This window comes from Acipenser ruthenus, chromosome 47, assembly GCF_902713425.1.
Source record: "Acipenser ruthenus chromosome 47, fAciRut3.2 maternal haplotype, whole genome shotgun sequence".
Taxonomy (NCBI): Eukaryota; Metazoa; Chordata; class Actinopteri; order Acipenseriformes; family Acipenseridae; genus Acipenser; species Acipenser ruthenus.
The window spans coordinates 6,340,002-6,363,514 of NC_081235.1; the positions used below are offsets into that span (position 1 = coordinate 6,340,002).

The following is a 23,513-nucleotide window of genomic DNA, read 5'->3' on the forward strand; positions in this document are numbered from 1 at the left end:
CTATTCTAGGTTTTAATACAAGCTTGATTAGCTACAGTGTACAGGTAACAAGCTCAGGTGTGTTATTAAACTCCTAGTAAAACCAGGAATGGATCAAACTGCTATGCCATGGGATTTTTTCCCCCCAATTTTTATAAGCAGTAGGTGCTCAATAGGATTGTTGGTACGGATCCCCAGCGAGGGCAGCAGAGCTCAGACGGACCTGGTTGCGGAGGAACTCGTCCAGCTCCTTCAGCTCGTTGGTGTTGGTGATCTCGCGCTGCAGGGAGGTGTGCCACTGCTCCGAACACGGGGGGGCATTGCTGATCTTGATGTCTGTGTTCTTCCTAGCCTTTGGGGAAGGGTCCCCTGGGCACTGCGGGGGTCCTGGGCACAGGAAAGAACACTCAGGGAGATAGACAAGACACTGGGGGGGCAGAAGCACGGGACACAGGGTCCTGCTGGACAGAAGCAGTGTGGCTTTTGTTTGTAGAAACGTGGTGGATTCTCAGTTGGAAGAGAACATCTCAGGGTTTTATTTTTTTATTTATTTGCATCGATCTAAAACTGGGGTGGATCTAAACAGCACCATTAAAAATGTTTAAAAAAAAAACAGGATAAAAACCCCACAAGCTTATGTTAGAGGTGTGGGTTCACACAACACCTAGCCTTTGTGGGTGAAAAAAATTAATAAAATGCTCCTGTGTAAGTCTTAGCATTTTAAGCCACTAGAGGTCAGTATAATGTAAAAGAGCAGTGTAAGCAGTGCAGGGCCCTTCAGGGAATGATTGAGGTGAATTGGCATGGCTTTGTGAGAAAGCCCAAATACCGGCTTCCCACACCGTGCTTCACCATTGCTACAGCAGCTATGCAGCTGGGGAGTTTATTTCCATCCCTGGATAGGTTACTGGCAGGAGGAGGGAAAGAGCGTTTCAAGGGTCTAATTCAGGAGTGGCCAAAGTTTTTTTTTGTTTTTTTTTTAAAACCTGTTCTTCGTGAAAATTTTTACCTTCGCTGACTTTATTCAGCTGCATGCATTCAGCCACGGCCTGGGAAAACGTAATTTCAGGTTCTTCCGGCGTGTGCAAGTCTTTGTTAGAACGCTTATCGTGTTTCTTCAGGATCTTGCGGAAGAAGCCAGGCCTGGAACAGACACAACACAGAACGTCTGTCAGAGACCGTCAGCATTGCATACACAGGGATGGAAATAAGACTACTATTGCATAGCAGTTTCACCAACTCCAGGTTTTACAACAAGCTTGATTAGTCAGTGTATAGGCAACAAGCTCAGGTGTGTAATTCAAAGGAAAACCAGGAAGGGCTCAAGCTGCTATGCAATGGGAGTCTTATTTCCATCCCTATTATACTTTTTTTTTCTTTTTAAATACTAATATTTACAATTGAAAGAGGTTTCTCCAAGTTAAACTTCTTAAAGGACAATATTAACTGCAGTACAAAGTTGCATTATTTAGTCACGTTTATTAAATCATAATCTCAGAGTTAAAACCATGTGTGCTGGCTCATGACACCGGAACACAGGTCTTGCAGTTTAATATTTGATCTGAAGAGAAATGCATCAACCACATCCGGTTCACGGTTTCTAAGTTTCTAGCTACTCTCTCGTTTGTGTTACAAATATTACATCCCCAGCTCCACCCCCCACCACCGAACAAACATGCAAAAATGGATCACTATTTAACACATCGGACATCATCTGCTAGTTCTGTATTTACACACATCATCTCAGCAGCCTTTTCAGGACAGCTTTGTGGAAGTATATTACTACAGATCTTCTGTATTGAGAGCAAAGCCGCTCGCTCCAGCTGTCCTTGGGAACCGGACACTAACATGAACACATTACAGGGAGGAATTCTAGGAATCTTTAAAAAAAAAAAAAAAAAGTCCCTGGAAGTGTTTTTATTCCTATATTTGGAAAGAAAACAGCCGGTATCGTTTTCCACACTGTCTTGTTTTTAGTTTTTTTTGGTTTACATAAGCGCAGGGGTGATTTCCCACGAGTGCGTCGCTCTTCACTAGAATGACGTCATTTATCTCAGCTAACGGGACGGTATCTGTATCGTACTTGGAGTCCGGTGTCGGGGGCTGCGGCTGGGGCTGGGGCTGCGGCTGGGGCTGGGGCTGGGGTTGAGGCTGGGGGGCAGCTACAGTCTCCTGGTGGCCTGGGCTCTCGTTCACACGTCTCTTCAGGTTGGGCTGCTTCACAGAGTCTGCGAAGGATTTGGCAGGAGACTGCGAAGAAAAGAAAACAGGCATTATATGTGGGAATGCAGGGTAACTTTTGACGGTCAAAGCCTTTCCCATCATGCCTCCTAACAAGGGACTCAGGACTCCCACAGTACCTGGAGATTCAATACCCAGCAATAGAAAAAGGCACAGTGCAAGTGTCTATGCAGGAGGTACACTGGGCATGCACAGGCATAGCTGGAGGTTAAAACAGCCTGAATATTAGTAGCGTCTCCGAATAGCAACCCAGCTCCAGTCCTCTACACAGGTACCACTGGGTTACCCCAGACAGGGGCTGTATGCACAGATACCCCCGCACCTCATTGCACCCGGAGAAGGAACCGTGTAAAACCTTTGTGTCGTTGTCGTGCAAAGACTTTTATTTGTAAGGTAGCACCTGTTACAATTAGCCATGTTTTATTTTAGCCATGAACACATCTGATTTCCAGTAGATCTTAAAAAACACCAGATTATCAAAGAGTTACGTTAGCTACTGAATTTAAATCTACTGGTGTGTTTTAATGAAAAAAAAAAAAAATACTAATAGCTACGATCAAGACAGAGGCCTAGCTTTTAGACATGAAGAGCAGTTAGCCTCATTACAAATCAATACTGTTCTACATTAAACCAGTAGCTACAGTACACAGACACAACGATTTCATCACAGTTCCACCAGTGTGTTAAACCTGCCCCTCAATCCAGTGTTGTACCTGCCCCTTCCCCTTGGGGGATAAGGGGGAGACGGGGGTAATAGGAGGGAGTGGGAAGGTCCAGTACTCCATATCTTCCATCTCCGCACTTATATCGATCAGACGACTGCGCATGAGGGCAAGCCTCCGCTTGTGATGCCCAAACTCCTAAAGGTTCAGAGAATTCAAAAATCAAGCAGCAGCCGTTTATCGAAAGCAGCCGCGCCCCACAAACTGCCTCAAATCGGTTTGGTGGAAGAAAAACTGCCAATCTGACTACCTTCTCAAACCTGCGCCCCTTTGAGAAACAACCGTCTGCGGAGGTGTTAGTTAGAGACGAGGGCGATTGTTGGGTTATGATTCTGTGCCTGGTCTCACAAACTGCATTACACGGTAGCACCGTCAGGTTACAGGTTACCTTTGTGTGTGAAGATCTCGTGGCGTTTTCCCGTCTTACAGAAATGTATGAAAACAGGATTTGCAGTTTTCCCAACTTCTGCTTGGCATCAACCCCCACCTCACTCTAATCACTGCCTCACAGTGACATTCTGTACAGGAGGCGTGACGAATTTACGTTTGCAGATCCCAGAACTCTCCTTTGGACCAAATTCCCTAAGGATTTGCTCCAAGGTGTACTACAAAGTTCAGAAACAGCTTTGTGTATTTGTTTTTCAGGTACAGGAACGTAAGGTTTGCGTAGGAGTATTGCTCTTTCTTTAAAAAAATAAATAAATACATGGGTGCCCTATGCACAAGAGCACATGCTTAGTGATTCTAGCCCATTTATAGCCCCACACCAGCAAATACAAAAACAATGCAACAATTTAAAAAAGGGTCAACACAACCTACAACTGTTGGATGTCAAAAATCCAATCCGAATAAATTTTAGATTTATAAAGGAAAATGCCAGCATACCTATAAAAAGACTAAGGGGGAGATTATTATTATTATTACATGTGTCTATAATAGGGCAGGGATCACAGCATTAACAGAGGGTGATTAAAAGCTAAAATCAGCCTGTCCTGAGAGACCTCCCCAGCGCAGCAAGAGAAAGACTTTAAAATCCTGTACCACTTTTCTTCTGTATGTTCCACAGGTACTGTAGTCCAATCCCGGGAGACTCTGCTTAGGCAAGTCCTCCAGGGAGGTGGAGATCCCTTTAGTCCTGGGGGGGGAGAAACAAAACAGTTCCATTACTGAAATGCAACACAGAACAAACCATTAAATAAAAGCACACAACTCCGCTCGTCATCCTTACTGTAAAAGCTTGGGTTTCTCTGGCGACGGGCTCTCCTGCTGGCCTCCTTCAGTTTTGATCTTCTCCTTCCACCTCTCGCCCTTGTTCCGGAGCGCGGTCTGGTTGCTGTACCGATGGAGAGTGCCGCCGGTGGGGCTGCTCGGTTCCTTCTGCCCGTTCCGCTGGGCCTCCTTGCCGTCCCCTCCGACGCTGGAGTTCGGGGAGCTCAGCGGGAGGGAGGAGGGCCTGGCCACATCGGAAGGGCATTTCCCTTCCTTCTTCCCAGGAGAGTCCTTCATCTTCCACTCCACGAAGGTGTACTGATCCAGCTCCTTGCTGTCCGACCGCTCCTTCAGCTTGCTCCCGGTGTCCGCTTTCTCCCCCTTGGCGGGGGAGGGTGCCGTGGTCGGGGCAGGGTGATCACCCTGCCCTGGGGGGGATACCAGCTTGTTCTGCAGCTTGTCGTGTTCCAGCCCCCTCTGCCTCCTCCTCTCCCTTTTATCCTGGCTGCGTGGGAGCTTGTCGATGCTCTCGGCTGAAGGGGTTCTCAGGTAGAGGGGAGTGTCTCCCTTCCTTGGTTCAGGCTTCGAGGTCTCCTGCTCTTCCCCTTCCTCGCTGGGCTCTCCCTTTGCCTCCTCTAACTCCTTCCCTGTGTCGTTCACCTCTGTCTGAGGATCTGTCTTGACCTCCTCTGGTCCTTTTTCTCCCTTCTCCTCCTCCTCCCTGGCTTGCTCTCGCTGGGCTGCTGCTGTGGCTGCTTCTTCTGCCCTCTTTCTGGCCGCTGCCTCCTCTTCCTCAGCCAGCTGTTTCTCCACACTCATGGCTCGGTACCTGGGGGACAGTATCGCAAGGGCATAAACAAATTGAAGCTTGGAACACCTGTCTATCTAAGGGGTGTTCAGTAGGGCAGTACTGTCTCTCTTCCCTCCGAACTCAAACACCACCCCAGCATGACTAGAGAGCACTGTCCTTCTAATGAGACTAAACTACAGTCGTGTCTAATTTGTGACAGCAAAGGAAATATAGGGGTCTACAGAACTCTGCTAGGTCTTAAATCAACAATAGAGGGGCTATCGAATTATGACATGAATGTGGGTATAAAAATAGGTGAAAAAAATCTAACCATGCAGTAACAAGAGAACTAGAGTTTGTTTGACAGGTTCCTTAAATATCAGGTATAATTGCCTCTAGAGGCTTGAGATGGAATAGCTCAAAGTAGAAAACAGACACACTGGAGTACAGCATCTCTTTCTCGGCTCTTAAAAACAGGACGCAATGAGAAAAACAGCCAGAAGACACTGGGACCAGGGGAGAATGCCAAGCTAAGGCAGCCAGGGTCCTTCAAGGAGGCAAGCAGACTGGGAAAGCGCTGTGAATCCTACCTCCTGCGTGCGGCGTGCCCTCGGACCACAGCCTGCAGCTTCCGGATCCCGTCCAGCTGTTTCTGATAGGCCATTTTCTGTGAGTAGCCGCGCCACAGCGCTTGGATAGTGGTGGCAGCACTGTGCTTGTGTCGCATATTATAGGAGCGCCAGCATTTCTGTAATAAATCATCATCATGAAGGTGGGCTTACCAGCGTAACAAGAAAAACCATTTATATATATAAAAAAAGATCTATATTACTACTGTAATATTAATATTGGTACCTATTCATACTGCAGTGCAATTTCTCTATTACAATCACCAGTTTAAAATAAATATTTTGGTTTTGCAAGATGTGCTATTGTACCATAGAAACCCTCCCAGGAGGGCATTAGAAATGTTGACCCCTCATCGCTGTATTAGAAGACACGTGCACAGCGTTCACTCAACGGCCCTTCCTTTGATGGGTTTAACAGCGCACGTGTGTTTGCTGTAAGGGTGAGTGTGCGGCTGGGTGAGACGGGACTACCTGAATGGTGGTGGCTGCCTGCCTCATGCGCAGGTAGTGTCTCCTCTCCAGCTGGGCTCTGAACCAGCGCTGCAGGAAGATGATCTTCCGGATCACTTCCTTGTGAAGGGTGTCCTGCAGCCTCTGACGCTCCGCCTCCTTCATGAACACCTGCACACACACACACACGCTAATTACACATGGCACCATAGGCGAGACTGGCACACACTACTGCTGTAAACCATGTCGATTACAGCGATCAGACAATACAACGTTAGGGGAGTAGATTAAACCTAAAACTAAGGCGGATGTGCGTTCTAGCACCACAGACACGCTATTACTGTAAACTGGGGTGACTCTAATGATCAGACCTGGGGTTTAAAAAAAACAGGGATGGAAATAAGACTCCTATTGCATAGCAGTTTCACCTATTCCAGGTTTTACTACGACCTTGATTAATGTGTTGGTAGCAAGCTCAGGTGTGTCTTAGTAACCTCATAGCAAAACCAGGAATGGATCACACTGCAATGCAATGGGAGTCTCATTTCCATCCCTGTTTAAAAACATGCCTTTAAATTTTTGTTCGATCACAATCATTGTTGTTTTTATCTACTATGTCTCTGCAGGTAATCCCAGTAAGCAGCAACGTCTTCAACAAAGAGAAATATTATAAAACAGTAGGCAGGTTTTTAAAATTGGTGTTTACTGTACCCCCCATTTCTACACATACTCCAGTTTTGATTCACTGGCTTCTGAAGCCAGAATAGCTTCTATACAGCGTTCTCTTTGTCTCTAGTAAGCACTGTGGGTTCTACCCACATCCCAAATAAAAAAAGCGTGACTGGAATCCAGCAGTCTATGCTGAAACTGACCTTTGTCTTCCCGATCTGGTAGTTGTTCTTGTTGAAGCCCATTTTCTCAAACAGAGCCGAGATCTCTTCTTGGGAAGTGCGGGAATTTTTGGGCAGTAACACCCGGAACTGTTCCACGAATTCCTATAGAAAAAAATAAACACAGCAGCGTGCAAACGTATTAGAACACTTCAAGATGTGTCACTGATATCCTTTATATCAGGGGTATCAAAACCCCAGTCCGCTCTTGTGCTTTAATTAGGATTATTCCTAAAAGAATCTCATGCATTTTACCATATGTGGCTGTGTTCCTTTTTCTCTTATTTTAAAATGCATGTGTGTCCTATTAAAGTCAATTAAATTGGACAATCACAAGTTGGCATATTTTGACAATTTCCCTAGATGTTCAATTACAGTGGTTTGATTTCATCTGCACAACAAAATCCAAACAGAAGCAATGGGGGGGATGTTCTAATAAATTTGTACTGTACACAAATAAAAAAAAGAGTGAATCCAAAACGCATCATTCTCGGCTCTTCTAGCTTACCTGGAAGGTGTATTTGGCACTGTAACCGGAGTGCCGAATCCGAACCGTCTCCAGCATCCCGGTGTACCTGAGCTGCTGTAGAACCAGCGTGTCATCGAAACGCAGCTCCATCTGCATGCAACACACAGGCGAGTTATCGATGCAGAACCCGTACACAAGGGTTCTGAGAGGGCCACACAAACATCTCTATGAGCAGGGCTGGTTTTTTCATGGTAATAAATTGCTCATTTCACAGCTCCGTGCAGTGGTCAAGGTCAACTACTAAAAGACCCTACTAAAGAGAGTAGAATGCTTGTCAAATCTATTACGATGTGATTTGTGGAAAGCTATCTGGTTCACTAATTCCGGGTCTTCAATACGGCATCATGCAAGCCCGTGTGTACAAACCCACCTTCTCAGAGTTGGAGCGGATACATCTGATGAAGAACGGCTCAGCTCTCCCCAGCGTCTCCATTAACTTGCTCAGCGAAGTCTACAAAACACAAGCTTGTTTAAATAAACACACACTGCACTCACACACACTCGAGCACAACAGCCAGTCTTGTAAGATCTTAGGTTAGTTCCCTATGATCCTGTAAACAATCAACCATATAGTTACCTTGTAAAAGAGGGTTGTTAATGGTTGGTTGCACTTGAATGGAGCAAAAGCTGAATAACTCCTTTCTATTATAACTGACAAAATAACAGTAATAAACTGCAGTCACGTGGTATGTGAGCCTGCTAGAGTATAAATCACAGGCATAGAGGAGACAGACAGAGAAGCTCCCAACACCTCCAGGACCATTGATGCATCAGTCTGGGTATTTGGAACGAATGGTCAATAAATTGAAACATGTTCTGGTTTTAATTTCAGGTTTACCTGAATTCATAAACCTGACAACAACGAAAGCTGAGCAAATAACCTGCACTCTACTCTGCTGTACTATAACAAGACGGCGTGGGTTTAGGCCAGCGGTCCTCAAAGCTGTGCTGGTGGTCAAACGTGTGCCCGAGGACCCCTGGTCTCAGCTGCAGCGGGAGAAGCAGCCTCTTCTCACCTGGAACTGAGCGCTGATGCTGGGTGGTTTCTTCTTCTTGTGCAGGTGCAGCAGAGACTTGGTGGTGCGGTCGTGCAGGGTACGGCTCACGATGTGTTTCAGGGACTTGGAGTCCAGCAGGTTCTGTAGAGCGGAGAGACAACCCGACAGTGGAACCTCCAGTACCGTACACAGGGATGGGAAGAAGACTCCCATTGCACAGCAGTTTCACCCATTCCAGGTTTTATTAGGAGCTTGATTAGGCACAGTGTAAATGTAACAAGCTCAGGTGAGTCTTATTAAAACTGATAGTAAAACCAGGAATGGATCAATCTGCTATGCAATGGGGGTCCAATTACTGTGCATAGATCTTTACAGGTTTCAATACAGCAAATGTGGAAAGAACACCTCTTATTGCTTATCTTATTGATATTACTGTGCTTGTTTTTTATCTATAAAAACTATCCTATTAATTATAATACAATCATTTTAAAGGATTCTTCAAAAAAGGAAAAAAAATGTCTTCATATGTCTGGTAAAAAATACTACCCAGCAAAGGACTGCCATGGCTATTTACAATTCTGCATATTCACAATAAATATTTTCTATGCAACAAGCTACAAAGGAGAATGAAGGACAAAAACACTGGAAAACACATAGCAAAAAATGATATTTTTTGTGTTAAGATTAAGAAATAAAACATGTTTACCTTAGGAATGAGCTGCCTCTGTTTGGTACTTTTATTTTTCCTGTTGAAATGCAAAGTTAAAGAGAGGTTTTGTTTTGTTAGGGAGAGGTACGGCATTGTAAAAACTGAGGATCGTTTGAAGAGGAGTTAGTGTAGAGGCGAGCCGTGCGATGGGAGACAGTAACGAAACAAAAGGGGATAGATGATGAAACAAAGACAAGCAGCCTGCCCAGCAGGAGGGTGTCTGCTTCCAAGCTGTGAATCACACAGTGCAGCGATTACATGAACGCAATCCCAACGCTGGAAACAGAGACAACATCACAATAACAGCAGCCCGTTGCTCTAAAATGCTGCTGGACTGAAGTGTACAGCAAGTTGGTTGCAAAAAGGAAATCATGATTTGACAAGCGCACACTGTTCCAAATTCAAAACACACTGAATTTGGATGGTCAGGGCTGCGGCTAAGGGAAGTATAAGCAGCAAGTGCTACGTAAACAAATGACCTTCTTTAAGTAATGCATGCAAAGGACAAACACTGCATTCCCTCCCTATATGAAAAATGGACTAGCATGCTTGCTTTAATACAAGCATGGATTAGCTAGAGGGATCCAACAAAGCATTCTGAGCAGAATTCTAAAGTGTGTCTTGTGTACATACTTGTTCAATCTAACAATCTAACAATCTTTTTAAGTGGCAAAAGATGATAAAACTATTCTTTAGTCTCATTTTATGGCATTTACACTACGTAACTTTGCAGGCTACCCAAGGATAATGAATGAATGAAACATTCAGTATCATGTGAAGCCATAAATATTTGCAAGCCTTTTATTAAGCGTTTTTTCACATATGCAAAAAAAAAAAAACACAAACATTTTTGGCACGAATATCAAATTCCATTAGTAGATTTGATTACCGGCCTGTCGTTTTGAGTGGAGTTATCTTTCCTAGCCCTGCAGTGTTGAAAGAGTTAACTATTCTGAATGCCCGCGATCATCCTAAATTCTAGAAGCTCCAAACACCCCCTAGAATACTTCCATTAGCTACAGCCCCACGTTGGCAGCTTGCCAGGTCAGCAAACTCACAGGAAGTGATCACGGGGGTGCTGCAGACGACTCCAGGACTGCAGCAGCTTGCGTGGGTCTTCACCGTCCCACGGCAGGCCTTTGATACTGCGGATGATTTGGGCATGCATGTCCCTGATTAGATTGCAACCAGGAGGACAGGGAGAGGAGAAGGGAGGGGAGAGCACAACAAAGGGAAGGATAGGGTTAAACAACTCCAGGACCCACAAACCACACCGGTGATTAATCGCAAGCAGGGCAGTTTCAGGAGCAGGGTGTTTTTTCAATATCAAGATCACCAGCAGCAATGAGACATCAAAGGCAAAGCTGAGCCACCTATCAAAACCCAATTAGTTCACTACAAGGGATGTAGAAAATAACCCGAAATCACTCGCCTAGCAATTTTTACTAGCATTTTTTGCACAGCCCACAATGTCACCCAGTGACAAAAAGTTGAATTGCGGTTTCTCTAAACCAGTTTTTTTTGCATCTCTAACTTTAAAAAAAGTTAATGCATACAAAACATTTTGACCACTATAGATTATCAGCTATAAAAAAAAAAAAAAGGCAATTGTCAAAGTTTCTCGACCTTTACAAGGTTTCCTTTAGGTATAACTCAATGCTGATTCTTTCACAGCACACAGTGCCACCAGGTGGTTGCATGCAACTGCATGTAAAACCAGTGACTGTGGCGAAAACTCTTTGAATAAATAAATCCTTGCTTCTCAATCCCTGCATGTGTTAATACTGCAGGTGATCTTAACACCCTCTGGGTCCCTGCATCCTGAAACGACACTGCTTGTGAACTTGTAAGGTGATTATCACGTTCATTTGCTGTCCGCACACCATGCTCCACACCTGCTCCATCGACATGCTTTAGTTGTTTTAGTATCCCAGTGATTCAGACTGTGTTACTGTTAACCCCACACCTCCCAGACGTGAATCAGAGGTTTAGTGGTGGACCTGACCCATGCACTGCATTCCCTAATTAAACTGGAGGGCAAACCCTGCCTGGAGAGAGGGCACCGGATCACAGGGGAAGCTCAAGACACACTGGAGGAGGATCCTAGGATTGTCACCACCACCCCCCCACCCACCCACCCAGATTGGACCAAACTGATTCTCTTAAAATGAGGGGAGCCACTTTCACAATCGTTTGGGATCAAGGTGTGGGTCAATTCCTATTCCATTTCCAATTCCTTCTTAAAATCAATTCCCAATTCGTACAGAGGAATTGGAATTGATGTTTTAGAGACATGATAATTGGCGTGATTGTTCCACTGCTTTCATTTGAAGCCAATTTAACTGACTAACAGCAACTTCAATTGAAGTGATTTGTTGCCACTGCGAGAATTGATTAAAAGGGAATGGGAATTGGAAGTTGGAAACTGAATTGAGAAACAGGAATTGACCCCAACCCTGTTGAAACACGATCCCTGGTCAACCTCCCAGTCCCCAGCTCCAATCAGCTCATTCCCTCTTTCTTTCTAAAAAAAAAACAAAAACACCACCTTTAAATATGAATGCTACAAACGCACAATCATGATGGTCTTGTATGATATATCATTACGGTTCTGCTAAACTTTATTTTTTTGGCAGTCTGTCGCACACAAATTAGAGCCGCTATAAGTCAGACAGCGTGATATACTGTACTTCACGTACTGAAATAAATCAGACGGCTAAATTAGCTAACTGAAAATCTAGATATCTGAAACTTTTATTGGGTGTCGCTGGTGTAGGCAGTAACAGGCCATATTTGACAAAATATTTAGCGGAAGCCCAAAGCTGCATTGATAGATTCAATCTCTGGCTTGCTCAGCTAATTTATTTTACTGTTCCATTACAATGAAAATGGCCCACACTGTTTTTCCAGCCCAAGTCTTGCGTTCTTCCAGGACCTGCTTCGATTCACCTTCTCCACCCTTATTTAATTTCCCATGCAACCTACAGGTCTTTATTTTCTTTTTGGTAGCTTCGGTTATTTTGCCAGCTTCCTCTGGTTAATGGTGCTTTATCAGGCTCTGGCAGCCTTTCTAACTTTCCTGTTCTTCCCAGAGACTGTATAAATCATAGCAAGACCAGACTGGATCAAGTATTGCACAGCGTTTCGAACGGCTGAGCAGTGATTTACAGCTTTGACAGAATAGCAGTTATCGTTTTAGAAAGGATTCTGGAATCGCAAAGGAACTGGTTTGGATCTGGGTGGCTCTAGTGCTTTTAAAAGGAACTTTTGCTGCTTTGAGATATCGCCTTTAAACTGACTGTTCTTGTGGTTTGGTAAGAAGCCAGATTTCATTAGGCTCAACAATTTGTACAATACTACTGTGCTAGCTGTGTTAAACTTGTAATGCAATTACATGTTAAATAATTCAAGCTGTCTATGTCAAGTGATGGTGGGTGCTAGAATCAGCGTCAGCTAATCCACAGTTATCAACCACCATTACTATTTAATCAATTGCACACGAGTAATTATAACCAAACATATTTATCTTTAAAAAAAACAGAACACAGCTTGTATTTATGTAATTTGATACACTACATTTAGACTTTTGCGGTTAACACAATTGGAGTAAGTTATAACAATGTAGCAGAGAATTTAAAACACGTAGATGCCAGTTAAAAATGCACCAAAAAATGAAAGTAGCCTGTCTTCAAATGAGGACAATGGCACTTAATGTTAAATGCATACTTAACAAATGCCAGTCATCTTTACTGCACACTAAATGTGCTCTGGTTATTTTATTCCTATTGGGGGAGAAAAAACAAAACACCAAGTAATAAGCAAATAGAAGACAAATTAAATGAATCGTATCCCTATTGCATCTTCTTGGTTCCCTAGCGCCTGGGTTTTAAGGAGAGGAGTTCTAAAGTGGTTTGATTTCGCTCCGGGAGATCCTCCCGCCCCCCCCCGTCCACACCCACTCTGTCTTGAGCTTAGAGCCCCTCCCCCTGGTGCCCGTCTCCTCCAATCCACTTACTTCTTATTTGAATAGCTAGTAAAGATGTCTTCGAAAACGTCTAGGGAGCACTCATCCAAATTATCAAAGGAGAAATCGAGCAAAGAGAAGCGGCTGTGGAAGGAAAAAATGGCACAACCACCGTGAGCAACCCGAGTGCCTCTCACAGGGGGTGGGACAAGCAGCTCACGGACAATTCCCTAAACCGGGATTAAGAGATTAGGTGCCTTTCATAGAGAAGATTATAGGAGGAAAGCGCGTTGTGGAGGACGCTCTCCAAAATAACTTAATTAAAAAATGATTCTAGATTTCTGCTTACCGGTACATTTTCTCTACGGGCGTGTTTGCTCTCTGGAGCTCTCCCAGCGGCACACGAGAACCACGGCGTACAACACCTGAAGGGTGAAGGAAAAATAAATCAATGCATTAAATATCCTGCCACGGAGCCCATCTGCTTTATGCTAGCCTGCTTTCTGTGGGAGTCTCACCTGCCGTCTTGGCTGCCCAGCGCCGCCCCGCCTCACAGAAGGCAGCTATGCCCCGGATGGCCGCGCGAAGGATTGCCCAGCGGAACACTGCCACTGGGTCCATGCCCACCAGCTCGCGGATGTAGGCGCGGTCACTACTCCTCAGCAGCGCCACGATGTCCGGCCGCATGTAGTCCGTGTTCTTCTCCCTGAAGTCCTGCAGAAGAAAATTGAGAAAGGCTTGTAGTCGAAACGTTTGCCATTCAGTTTCTTTTAGTGTGACCACCCGACCGATGCCCACTGTATACTAATTCACTGCAAGGTAATATAACCCCTTATAAAAAAGTTTCCCCATAGTAAAAGCATAGCAATGTGTAATAAATCACAGCAAAAGCATGGTAAAGAATAGCAAGGTATGGCAAAGTATATTATTAAACATGGCAAACCATGGGAAAAGCACAAGGAAACTGCAGAAAGAACATGGTAAACTTTTATAAAAGGTAATATGCGCATATGCAATCTATATGAAAATGCCTTCCCTACCAAATACATACCCCAACACACAGTAAAAACATGACAAAAAAATCAGATTTGCTCAGCTTTCCTTCAGCATTGGGACAGTGCTTCACATTGGGGTTCAGAGCACACACGGCTGGCTCCGTACCTTGATCTGATACTTGACTTTCCCTGCAAAGTGTCTGATGATGAAGGCTGGCTCCATCACCGGGGTCCCCACAAAGAACTGGTTGCCGTCGTGTTGCTGCTTGAACTTTGCCAGCAGGGTCTTGTTGGTAGCATGTGGAAAACTACAGAGAGACAAAAAAAAAAAAAAATTGAAACACTCCCGGAGCTGGGATAGTGCTTGAAGAGGCACTATAACCACCTCCTGCTGCAAGTTTGCCTAGCAGTTGTAGCAGCAAGACAGTCAAGGCAAGGAGAAAGCTTGTGACCAAACTGGGGAATGCAAACAAAACAAGCTGGCCAGTAAGGGGTGCATGTTGCTAATAAAGTAGCAGCACCCAATCCTAGCTCAGGCAGGCCTCTTACTTGCTCTCCTCGTCCAGCAGGTGGAACAGACCGGTCGGTTTCTTGCTGATCAGGTGAATGCAGCCCACGTTGTCTGTGTAGTCTATGTTGTGCCAGCTGATCCCCTCGCTCTGGTACTCCTCCTGCAAGACAGACGGAAGGCGGGCTTGGTGATTAACCGTCATGCATGAACGATCGATAATAGCTGAGAATTGCTTTATATGGGGGAGAAAGAAGTTGCATCCTCATAGGAGGTCATCATGCATTTGCATCTTCAGTATGTCACCATATAAAAAAAAAACAAGAGTAGAAAGATTTTTTTTAGTTTGTGTTACTCTGTTCCCATACAAGGTCGCCATGCATGAAAAAGTGTTAAAGGCGTGGCTTTGGGTATACAAGCCTCATGGCAGGTAGTGTAGAGAGTGGTGTGAAGTGCGTGCTGGACGGTCAGAGCGCTCACCTGCTCCAGTTTGAAGATGTGCTGATTGAAGTAGTACTGCAGCTGCTCGTTGGCGTAGTTGATGCAGAACTGTTCGAAGCTGTTGGTTTCAAAATCTTCAAACCCAAAGATATCGAGAACCCCTATAGATAAACACTGGGGGGGGGGGGGGGGGGGGGAGGAGGCAAGGCAACTTCAGGTGGAAGTCAATGAACATATTGCTTTTACAAAATACTGCACAACACTAAGCAATGCATTAACATATCACTTTTCCCTATGATTACAGGAACTCAAGGTCCTCCATAAGGCAAGGATGGCCAATCGCAGTCCTGGAGGGCCAATCCACTCCAGGTTTAACAGTTACAATAAGATAACTATTTGAGGGTCTGGATGGAGGTTTCATTGGTTCAATCAACATTGTTTGACACACACACAGACATGCCCATAATCTTCAATACCCTACACCGCAGGTTAAATCTCCTATTCTTACTGTAACAGACTCCTCCATGTCCTTCTTGTTCAGAAGGGCGTGGTTGATTCGCAAGACGATCCAGTCAAACAGGGCGCTGTACAGAGACTTCGCCATGGAGTCCCGAGCCGTGATAGCCTGGAACAGAGCAGAGGAGAGGAGATGAGAGTTCAGGGGACAGTGGACACACAGCCCCAGCAAGGCACTACTCTACACAAACCGAGCCCCCCATCACTGACCCCCTCCCTCGAGAGCTCTCTCTCTCACCTCATTGAGGCTGTAGGGCAGGATGAGCTTCTCATTGACAGTCACTGTCTTGCGTTTGGTCAGCGCCTCCACCAGCATCTCCTCTCGAACCTGGAAAAGAAAATTCAAACCGGGAAATGCAGGGTGGATTTACATTTAAGAAGCAGGGTGCGGCTAATTATGAACGAATAACTGCACTCTGCATTTGCGGGTCTCTGTTTGCAGTAATATTTCAAACGAATGCATTTCGCTATCACGGATCGGATTAGCGAGGGTCTACTGTGCCACGTTTTGCTAACGGCCGTACCAATTCAAATTAAAAGCGCACTAAACGTCGAGTGCACTTTTTAACCTTAATTACCTGGAGTGACTCCAGCACTCTGAATGCTCAGACCCTGTGTGTCATGACAGGGTCATGGAAACAGACAGGCATGGATGTGAAATTGGTGCAGCCAATTACCTTGAGAAGCTCGGACAGAGTGTTGAGGACCTCCGGAGGCCCCACTTCCAGGCCCTCGTCTCTGCCAGAAGATTTTTTCTGATACGACACATTGCCCAGGTAAAGAATGGCGGACAACACAGAGAAAATTCTATTAAAAAAAAAAAAAAGTGGGAAAAAAAGAAAGGATGTTTGAAAAGACACAATATATACAGAAAGGATGTGAATTCATTTGCAGTTTGACAAGCAGATCAATGATAAAGGAGGCAGTATTTAAATGCATCACAGATTTCTGGCACTCTCTGGGGCTACCTAAATCCACCATCACAATACTGAAGCCATGATAAGAAACAATAAAAAAGAAGGGTCCTTCTCTCCAGTATAGCATTTAACTTGCTCTGTATACACACACTTGTAAAGTCATCCGTGTATTGTTACAAAAAAAAACCTGAACACTCATTTTAACCAATATGACCAGGGATGCGGTTGCTGTAGTATCCAGGGATATAATAATGTCACTGCTTCAGTTTAGCACAGAGAGTAGGGATAGCAAATTCGGAACAGAAGGTAGGGAAGCCCACACAGTTATAAACGCATGAAATCGGCTACCAGGTGAAGTAGCATCTAAAACACTAAGAACACTATATAAATAATTCAACACTGTCCTGTTAAACTAGATCCCCTGGGTGAGGGAAATGATTTGCTAAGAGGGGACCAGCCTCAGTTGCCCTCCCTGGCTCACTCACTGTTTTTTGGTGGACGGTAGGAAGCCCACCATCTCCATTGCCTGCTGGAGCCTCTCAAAGTCATGCCGGAGGTCCTCCCCGTCTTCAATCTTAAAGTTCTGCTGCAGGACAAGACAAGAGGGACAAGTTAAACCAAGCAGAGCTCTTCAGAAAGCAACGGAGCCGACACAAGCATGCAGGCCGCACAATGGCTCAAGAGAGCAATCCCGGGAAGACGTCACGTTTGTTACAATGGACAGGTCATCAATATCAGACTGCTGACCACAGCGTTACCTTTTGATGATCAAAGTAGTTTTGTGTATTAGGATTGACCAATGAAGATTAAAACAAAGCTCATAATTAGTCTGATAATTAGCCCTAATCCTTCAAAACCTGATAGAAATTAGTAAACCCGAAAATAAATCCTTTCCATGTCATTAAAAAAAAATTATAATTATTTATATAATTATTTTAATTATCTATTATAATGAATACATATTTTTTTAGAAAAGAAAATTCAAGACGATGGATTAGCATGAAAACTATTCCAGAACACCGTACTATCAACACTTAAATTTGAACAAATAAAACCTCTCCTACACAAAACAATCCTACTGAGGCCTGTGGTCAAATGCGGCAGCATTGCTCAATTTTCTTTATTTCCAAAACAGAGGATTAAAAGGTGATGACAATTCACACAGTTATTGCAGTGCTGCAAACTTTTTGCATGGGGGTAGATGGCCCAGGACTGGGATGCTGTGGCAGACTGACCTGCTTGAGGTAGATGTAATCGTCTGGCTGAAGAAGCTTAAACTCCTTGCGTTCCTCCTCAGAGGCACCGAGCAGCAGGTAGTAGAACACGTGGTAGTTCCTGAAGACGAGAGAGAGACGCAAAATGAACAAACTGCACAAACCAAAAAACACGCCCCACCTCTAGAGTCTTTAACCTCAGAATGATGCTTTGAATGCAACCCAGCGATTCTAAATGAACCGTCTCTGACCAGATCAAGAGACTGGGCATCACACAATGCCCAGTGTGACAATTACACTGGACGTACAAAACCCTGCAGTTTAAATCACAAACAGCAAGCAAGCTTCACCCAAACTGGGATCACTGGAGAAAAGTGACACTGATAGGAGGTCTCAGTATCACTGAAAGTGATGCCCCTTTTGTGAGGTTTCCAGAGTGGAACCACGTGCTGTGGGAGGCATGTTTTGAACTGGAAAGCCAGCCGTCCATTACAGGGGCAGTGCTGGGATTCTAGAAATCTGGAAAGCTTAGTGATCTAGGATTTGGGCTTTCCAGCTTGTTTTAATAGCAGTCAGCTAATTCACCAGGCCTTCAGGATTTTTAAAATGGCTCAGTTTCAGGTTTTTATGAAGTAGCGTAAAGTGAAATCTGACTTCTACAGTGCAATAAAATGCACAGCCAGGCTGGTAGGATTTATACTTCACTGCTACCGAATAGCAATGCTTTCGGTTTCCTTTAGAAAGCTAAAGAAAAAGTACCTGTGATGATGCTGGGCATGTTAAGAAAATTTTCCAAGTTTCCAGTAAAGTGTTCCCCGGTCACCCCCTTAGACACGTGAAAAACTGTAGTTCTCCAACAAAAGCCATAAACAAGAAGCCCTTATGCAAACAAAGCTGTGCAGTCAGGCAGCATTGATATGAATGCAAATCACAGTGTAACAGAGTTGCAAATCAGTTTAGCAGTGCAGAGAAACAGCCCCGCTCAACTGACTATTCAGTTACCCTGTGAATCTGCTCCCCATTGCGCCCACATGGTACGCAGAACTGCACAGCACGGCGCGGTTTCTATATGAAATGTTCTAATATAAAAGATCAAAAGGTTTCCATCAATCTTTTTCTATATTAAAATTGTGTTATCAATTTGTATGCTAAACAGACAAAGTCACTCCAAATCGGAGGAGCCTGTCCGTACCGATTGTCTCCTGTAAAAAGGAAAGACTGAAATCCAACGATAAAAAGGTGCTTTTTTTTTTGACATTTCCAAGTCCCGGTTTTGTATTTCACGCTGCAAGCCCTCCCAGCTATCTGCAATCTACAAGAACGCCCTTCAGCTGCTGTGATACTGGCAAGACGTCACTATAAACAAAGTGCTGGTATCTCGTATCTCAAGAGACCACCCTTTCTCAATAATAATCCAGACAAACATAACTGTTCCTGGTCTGGGTAATTAGTGAGGCAGAGAGGAATACAAGTCTGTGCTGCCAGTCCCCAGTGTATTACACAGCACCTCTCACACAGCCACGCTCTCATCAGCAGACCCTCTTCCTGCACGCAATACAGGATTCACGGGGTCGTGACCTGCTACGGTTCCTTACCTTTCATTCTTCTCCCGGGAGACCAGCCGAGACTTCTCAAGGAGGTACTTTTCAACCACGGCTCTGGAATACAAGAATAGAAGAAATAAAGAATCATTAAATGACGGGCTATGCAGTGCTGTACAGTACCGGGTCCGGCCCATTTGGAACCCTTTGAAGAAACCCTATTAGAAACAGAGAAGTATTGAAAAGCAATGGCAACACAGTGGATTGGGAACTCTTCACAGTAGCAATTCTGATAACACACTAGTCCGGTACGCATATGGTGCAGCAATGGATAGCCAGTGTGTATTTATTCATTGATAGGTCTACCAAGGGCTTGTGCCATTGTAGCTGCCATATTGTAGCTACAAGTTTCACTTAATATCAGGGCTTCTCAATCCTGGTCCTCGGGACCCCCTGTGTCTGCTGGTTTTCATTCCAACTGAGCTCTCAATTACTTAACTAACCCAACTAATAATGTACTTAAATTAGACCTTTTAACTTGTTTCAGCTCTTGAACAGTTGCAGATTTCACATTAGCTATAACATGTTTTTAAGTAACATGAACTCTGCTGCAACTGTTTAAGAGCTGAAAATTTTTTTTAAAAAATTGTTCAATTAAGGGTTTTGTTACATAATTGAGAGCTCAGTTAGAATGCAAACCAGCAGGACCAAGTTTGAGAAGCCCTGGTATAGATGCTATGTATTGTCAATGCAATAGTGCAATGCAATAAATGCTATGCAATAGTCTTATTTCCATTGCTGCATTTAGTAAATTATGGCAGTGTACATGGGACTAGTTAAATAATAATCTGATCATACCATTGAATCACTATGCACTGAAAATGGTATTATTTACTCTCCTGCCATCTCTATACACAATTCAGGCTTCTCCCAGGACTCTGTCTATTAGTATTTGAGCCTGATCAGCCACACCTGGTTCAGTTTGAAAGCACTCTGCACGTAATCAAGGCTCTTTGAGGGGCAGTTTGACAGCCCCCAGCCTGCCAGGGCATGTCAGTTCAATGAACCACTGCAGACATTCAGCACAACTCCTCCGGGTGCAAAACGGAAAAGGAACAAGACAGCCTGAGTCACTGCAGGAGGAGTCGCTGATTCAACAGAGGGGTTTGATCAGTTAGAACAGGGGAAACAGAACTCTCTCCTCATCAAATACCACACTAGTGACTATATCTAAATGGCATGCACATTAAACAAACCTGTACGAGACATTCACCTACTTTAAGAAGATCTTCCATACACTCAAGTTAAAAACTATACAAAACTAAGCCAAATCTAAGAAAAACTCACGTTTCAGCTAGTGCCGTGTACACTGAAGAATGCACGAGCTGAAACATCTGTCATCTTGACCTAGTTTCTTATAGTATCCCCTTGTATAAGGACCCTGCATTACGGTGTAGAAGGATTGAGGTTTGGTTGCAATACATGGTTTGTGTTTTATTTTTTTTATGCATGTACAGAAGTCCCCTCCTACACAGACACAGCACTGCATGCTCATTAGGACAGGATCATTCTTGTACTAACGAGTTCCGACGCACGGTTCTGACAGTTTTCAAACAGCTCGGTATCTATGCCATTCTAGATCAGGTTACAACAGTAGAGTAAAGCTGCAATACGTGGGTGAGAATCCAAATTGTTCTGCAGGCTATTTACAGAAGACAGGAAACCAATTTTGCTAAATATTTTGGTGCAATGGGAAATAATCCAAGCCACAGTTCACACACACACACACACACACACACAACATCCGGATGCAAATCAAACCATACAAATACAAGTATGTTCCTGAGAAGATCCACTTTCTTTCACTGAAAAAAATCAGCTGAACTGTGGAAAGGCTTTGCTATATGCTATCTGTTGCCAGCACAACCTCATTTTGTTCTATTGCATATGGCAGGTCTAAGATTAATGACAATTAAAAAGCACACTCTACAGAATGGAGGCAATACCAGTTGATGCTGCAGGAAGTCACTGGTTTATACAGCAGGTTAATTCACCCACCACTATTCCGACTTTCTGTAAAGTGAGGTCTCTTGCACCATGGCACAGTTTCCCTTTTACTGTGCAAGTCTGAGACAAGTACTCGGGTATATGGATCTAGAGGCTAACATGCCAGGCACTACTCCATTCTAAAAACACCTACCACTGGTTTAACAGAGCCTGGTAAGCACTAATCGTGGGCTACCTTTAGTTGGAACACTACTGTTCCAATAGACAGGTGTCAGTCCACTTGAGGGGTTTTAAGTTTAAATTACAGTTCATTTCTGAAGCTCATTTCTTCTTTCACATTTAGTTACGCTTCCACTTTCTGATCTGTATCTCCCTATTGAAAAGAGGAAGTGACACGTTAGAGAATTTTGTTTCCGTGGTAACAGGCTTGAAGACCATGTGACTTCCTCCAGGTCACACAGCAGGTCATCAAAAGGAAGCCGATATGAATGAAATGGGGAAAGAAAGCACCACAGGGGATCAAGTAAGGACAGTTTGAAATGCACAGTAAATTCTAAAATGGCAAAGCCCTTATGCCGGCCAATACACTCTTCACTGAATGCGATTGCTTACCCTCGGACGACCCCACTTTCCAAGTAGTTGACCTGGATGAATTTTCCAAAGCGGCTGGAGTTATTGTTGTAAGCAGTTTTCGCGTTTCCAAATGCCTGCAAAACAAAAACACAATGCAAAAGGCACGTCAAAAGAACGGCAGCAATTAATATTTATTAATTATTAGTTCTTCCAGCTGACAAACGTGACTGACCCCGAACCACATGGAAATTTGCATGCTTGGGGAATCCCAAAGTCTGTCTTATCTACTATATTCACACAGTTTTATTCTGCACGCGGTACAAGTCTGTGCTACTTGTATTATTTTTATGTTCAATAACACGTGCTAATAATCAGTTATAAAACCATTCAAAGTGTACCCCGCACCCACCACCCCAATTGACCTTTTCTGTTACATGCAAATATACATTCAGTGCAGTCTAACCAATTGCCCAGAGAACATTCAGTTAAATCATTTTACTTGTGGTATAAAACCAGACCCAAACCCAACCCAGAGGTTAAATGGATAGCGCGTTTCCCTCCCCCATCTATTGTAGGTATTTCCAGAAAATCAGAACAAATCAAATGTCATGGCTTCTGGGCGGGAAAGCCAGGAGGTCAACTGGTCTACGTGCTACCAAATACAAATAAAAAATAAATAAAGTTGATCAGCATCACAAGACCTAAAAGTCGCGAGGGCAATGACACCAGAACTGGCTGTGGCTCATGTTGATCAATAGGGACGGCTGTCTAGCGATGCCCCACGTTCTACCCAACATCCCCACTGGCTAATTCCTGTCCGAGCCATGAGGTTTTCAGGCTGCACTGGTGTTGAATAGGCATCACTGTTCTGCAAGCACTACAGCAACAAGGCCTTTGTGGAAGGACACAGGCCCGGTATTGTTCCAGCGAGACAGTGGCAATCCGAATAGGATACAGCACACAGTCGGGTTTCAGGCAGATGGTTAATTAAGCATTTCACAGACTATTTTAAAGTCCCCCCAGCAGATTAATTACCCACTTCATGTCCCATCTTGGCTCGACGAGAATGGTTTTGTTTTTCAAAATGCTGCTTTAAATGAACCTAGGGTTTTTGAACCAGTCAGTCTACTTTGAGAACAGCTGTCTATACTCTTGGGTATCGAGGGGACTTGCATAAAGCTAAACTCTTTTTTTCTTCTGTGCTGGCTACTTTATCAGAAGACAGTGTGTTTCAGCTTCAGACATTCAACTGTTTCAAAACTGTTACATTCTGTTGACTGCCGTTTGTATACCGATAACATTTCACACCAGTAATCCTGCTCTCTCGATTTGTTTTATGATGAAAGCTATACAGGACTCTAAACCCAATAACATACAAGTAGTGACCCATCCAAAATGACCACACACACACACACACACACACACACACTGACTTGGCTTACAAACCAGCCTGCTTACACCGCCTCTGCTAGATCTGTCATGGATTACCGAGACTGCAGTTGTGCAATATTCCTGTTTGGTTACTGCTGATGTTTAAATGTACTCCTGGCATCTTTCCCAAGTTCAGTACCTGCTTGAACACATTGAGATGCTGCCTTCTTCCCACGCGGCGAAGGTTCCTAATATATTTCAACCAAATCGGAGGAGCGCTTTCTCAATCCAGGCTGAAATCCCTGTATTCTATTTTCCAT

The 23,513-nt window shown here is 44.2% G+C and overlaps 1 protein-coding gene across 11 annotated transcripts in view; it reads right to left on the reverse strand.

Moving 5' to 3' along the window:
• LOC117401214 (unconventional myosin-IXb-like) overlaps positions 1-23,513 on the reverse strand; it is a 60,203-nt gene that overhangs the window by 10,869 nt on the left and 25,821 nt on the right. For 6 of the 11 annotated variants that reach the window (XM_059014224.1, XM_059014221.1, XM_059014227.1 and 3 more), the window contains exons 3-28: positions 21,862-21,956; positions 19,297-19,359; positions 17,723-17,822; positions 16,973-17,073; positions 16,248-16,377; positions 15,809-15,898; positions 15,563-15,679; positions 15,094-15,228; positions 14,655-14,776; positions 14,272-14,413; positions 13,629-13,824; positions 13,460-13,535; positions 13,162-13,254; positions 10,205-10,318; positions 9,144-9,183; positions 8,456-8,578; positions 7,810-7,890; positions 7,419-7,529; positions 6,893-7,015; positions 6,042-6,191; positions 5,532-5,689; positions 4,171-4,980; positions 3,984-4,077; positions 2,063-2,229; positions 989-1,122; positions 203-366 (exon numbers count right to left, since the gene is read on the reverse strand). In XM_059014224.1, the coding sequence (XP_058870207.1) occupies positions 203-366; positions 989-1,122; positions 2,063-2,229; positions 3,984-4,077; positions 4,171-4,980; positions 5,532-5,689; positions 6,042-6,191; positions 6,893-7,015; positions 7,419-7,529; positions 7,810-7,890; positions 8,456-8,578; positions 9,144-9,183; positions 10,205-10,318; positions 13,162-13,254; positions 13,460-13,535; positions 13,629-13,824; positions 14,272-14,413; positions 14,655-14,776; positions 15,094-15,228; positions 15,563-15,679; positions 15,809-15,898; positions 16,248-16,377; positions 16,973-17,073; positions 17,723-17,822; positions 19,297-19,359; positions 21,862-21,956 (3,729 nt within the window). The remainder of the gene's footprint in view (positions 1-202; positions 367-988; positions 1,123-2,062; positions 2,230-3,983; positions 4,078-4,170; positions 4,981-5,531; positions 5,690-6,041; positions 6,192-6,892; positions 7,016-7,418; positions 7,530-7,809; positions 7,891-8,455; positions 8,579-9,143; positions 9,184-10,204; positions 10,319-13,161; positions 13,255-13,459; positions 13,536-13,628; positions 13,825-14,271; positions 14,414-14,654; positions 14,777-15,093; positions 15,229-15,562; positions 15,680-15,808; positions 15,899-16,247; positions 16,378-16,972; positions 17,074-17,722; positions 17,823-19,296; positions 19,360-21,861; positions 21,957-23,513) is intronic. The other 5 variants (XM_059014222.1, XM_059014223.1, XM_059014225.1 and 2 more) reach the window with 5 other exon arrangements.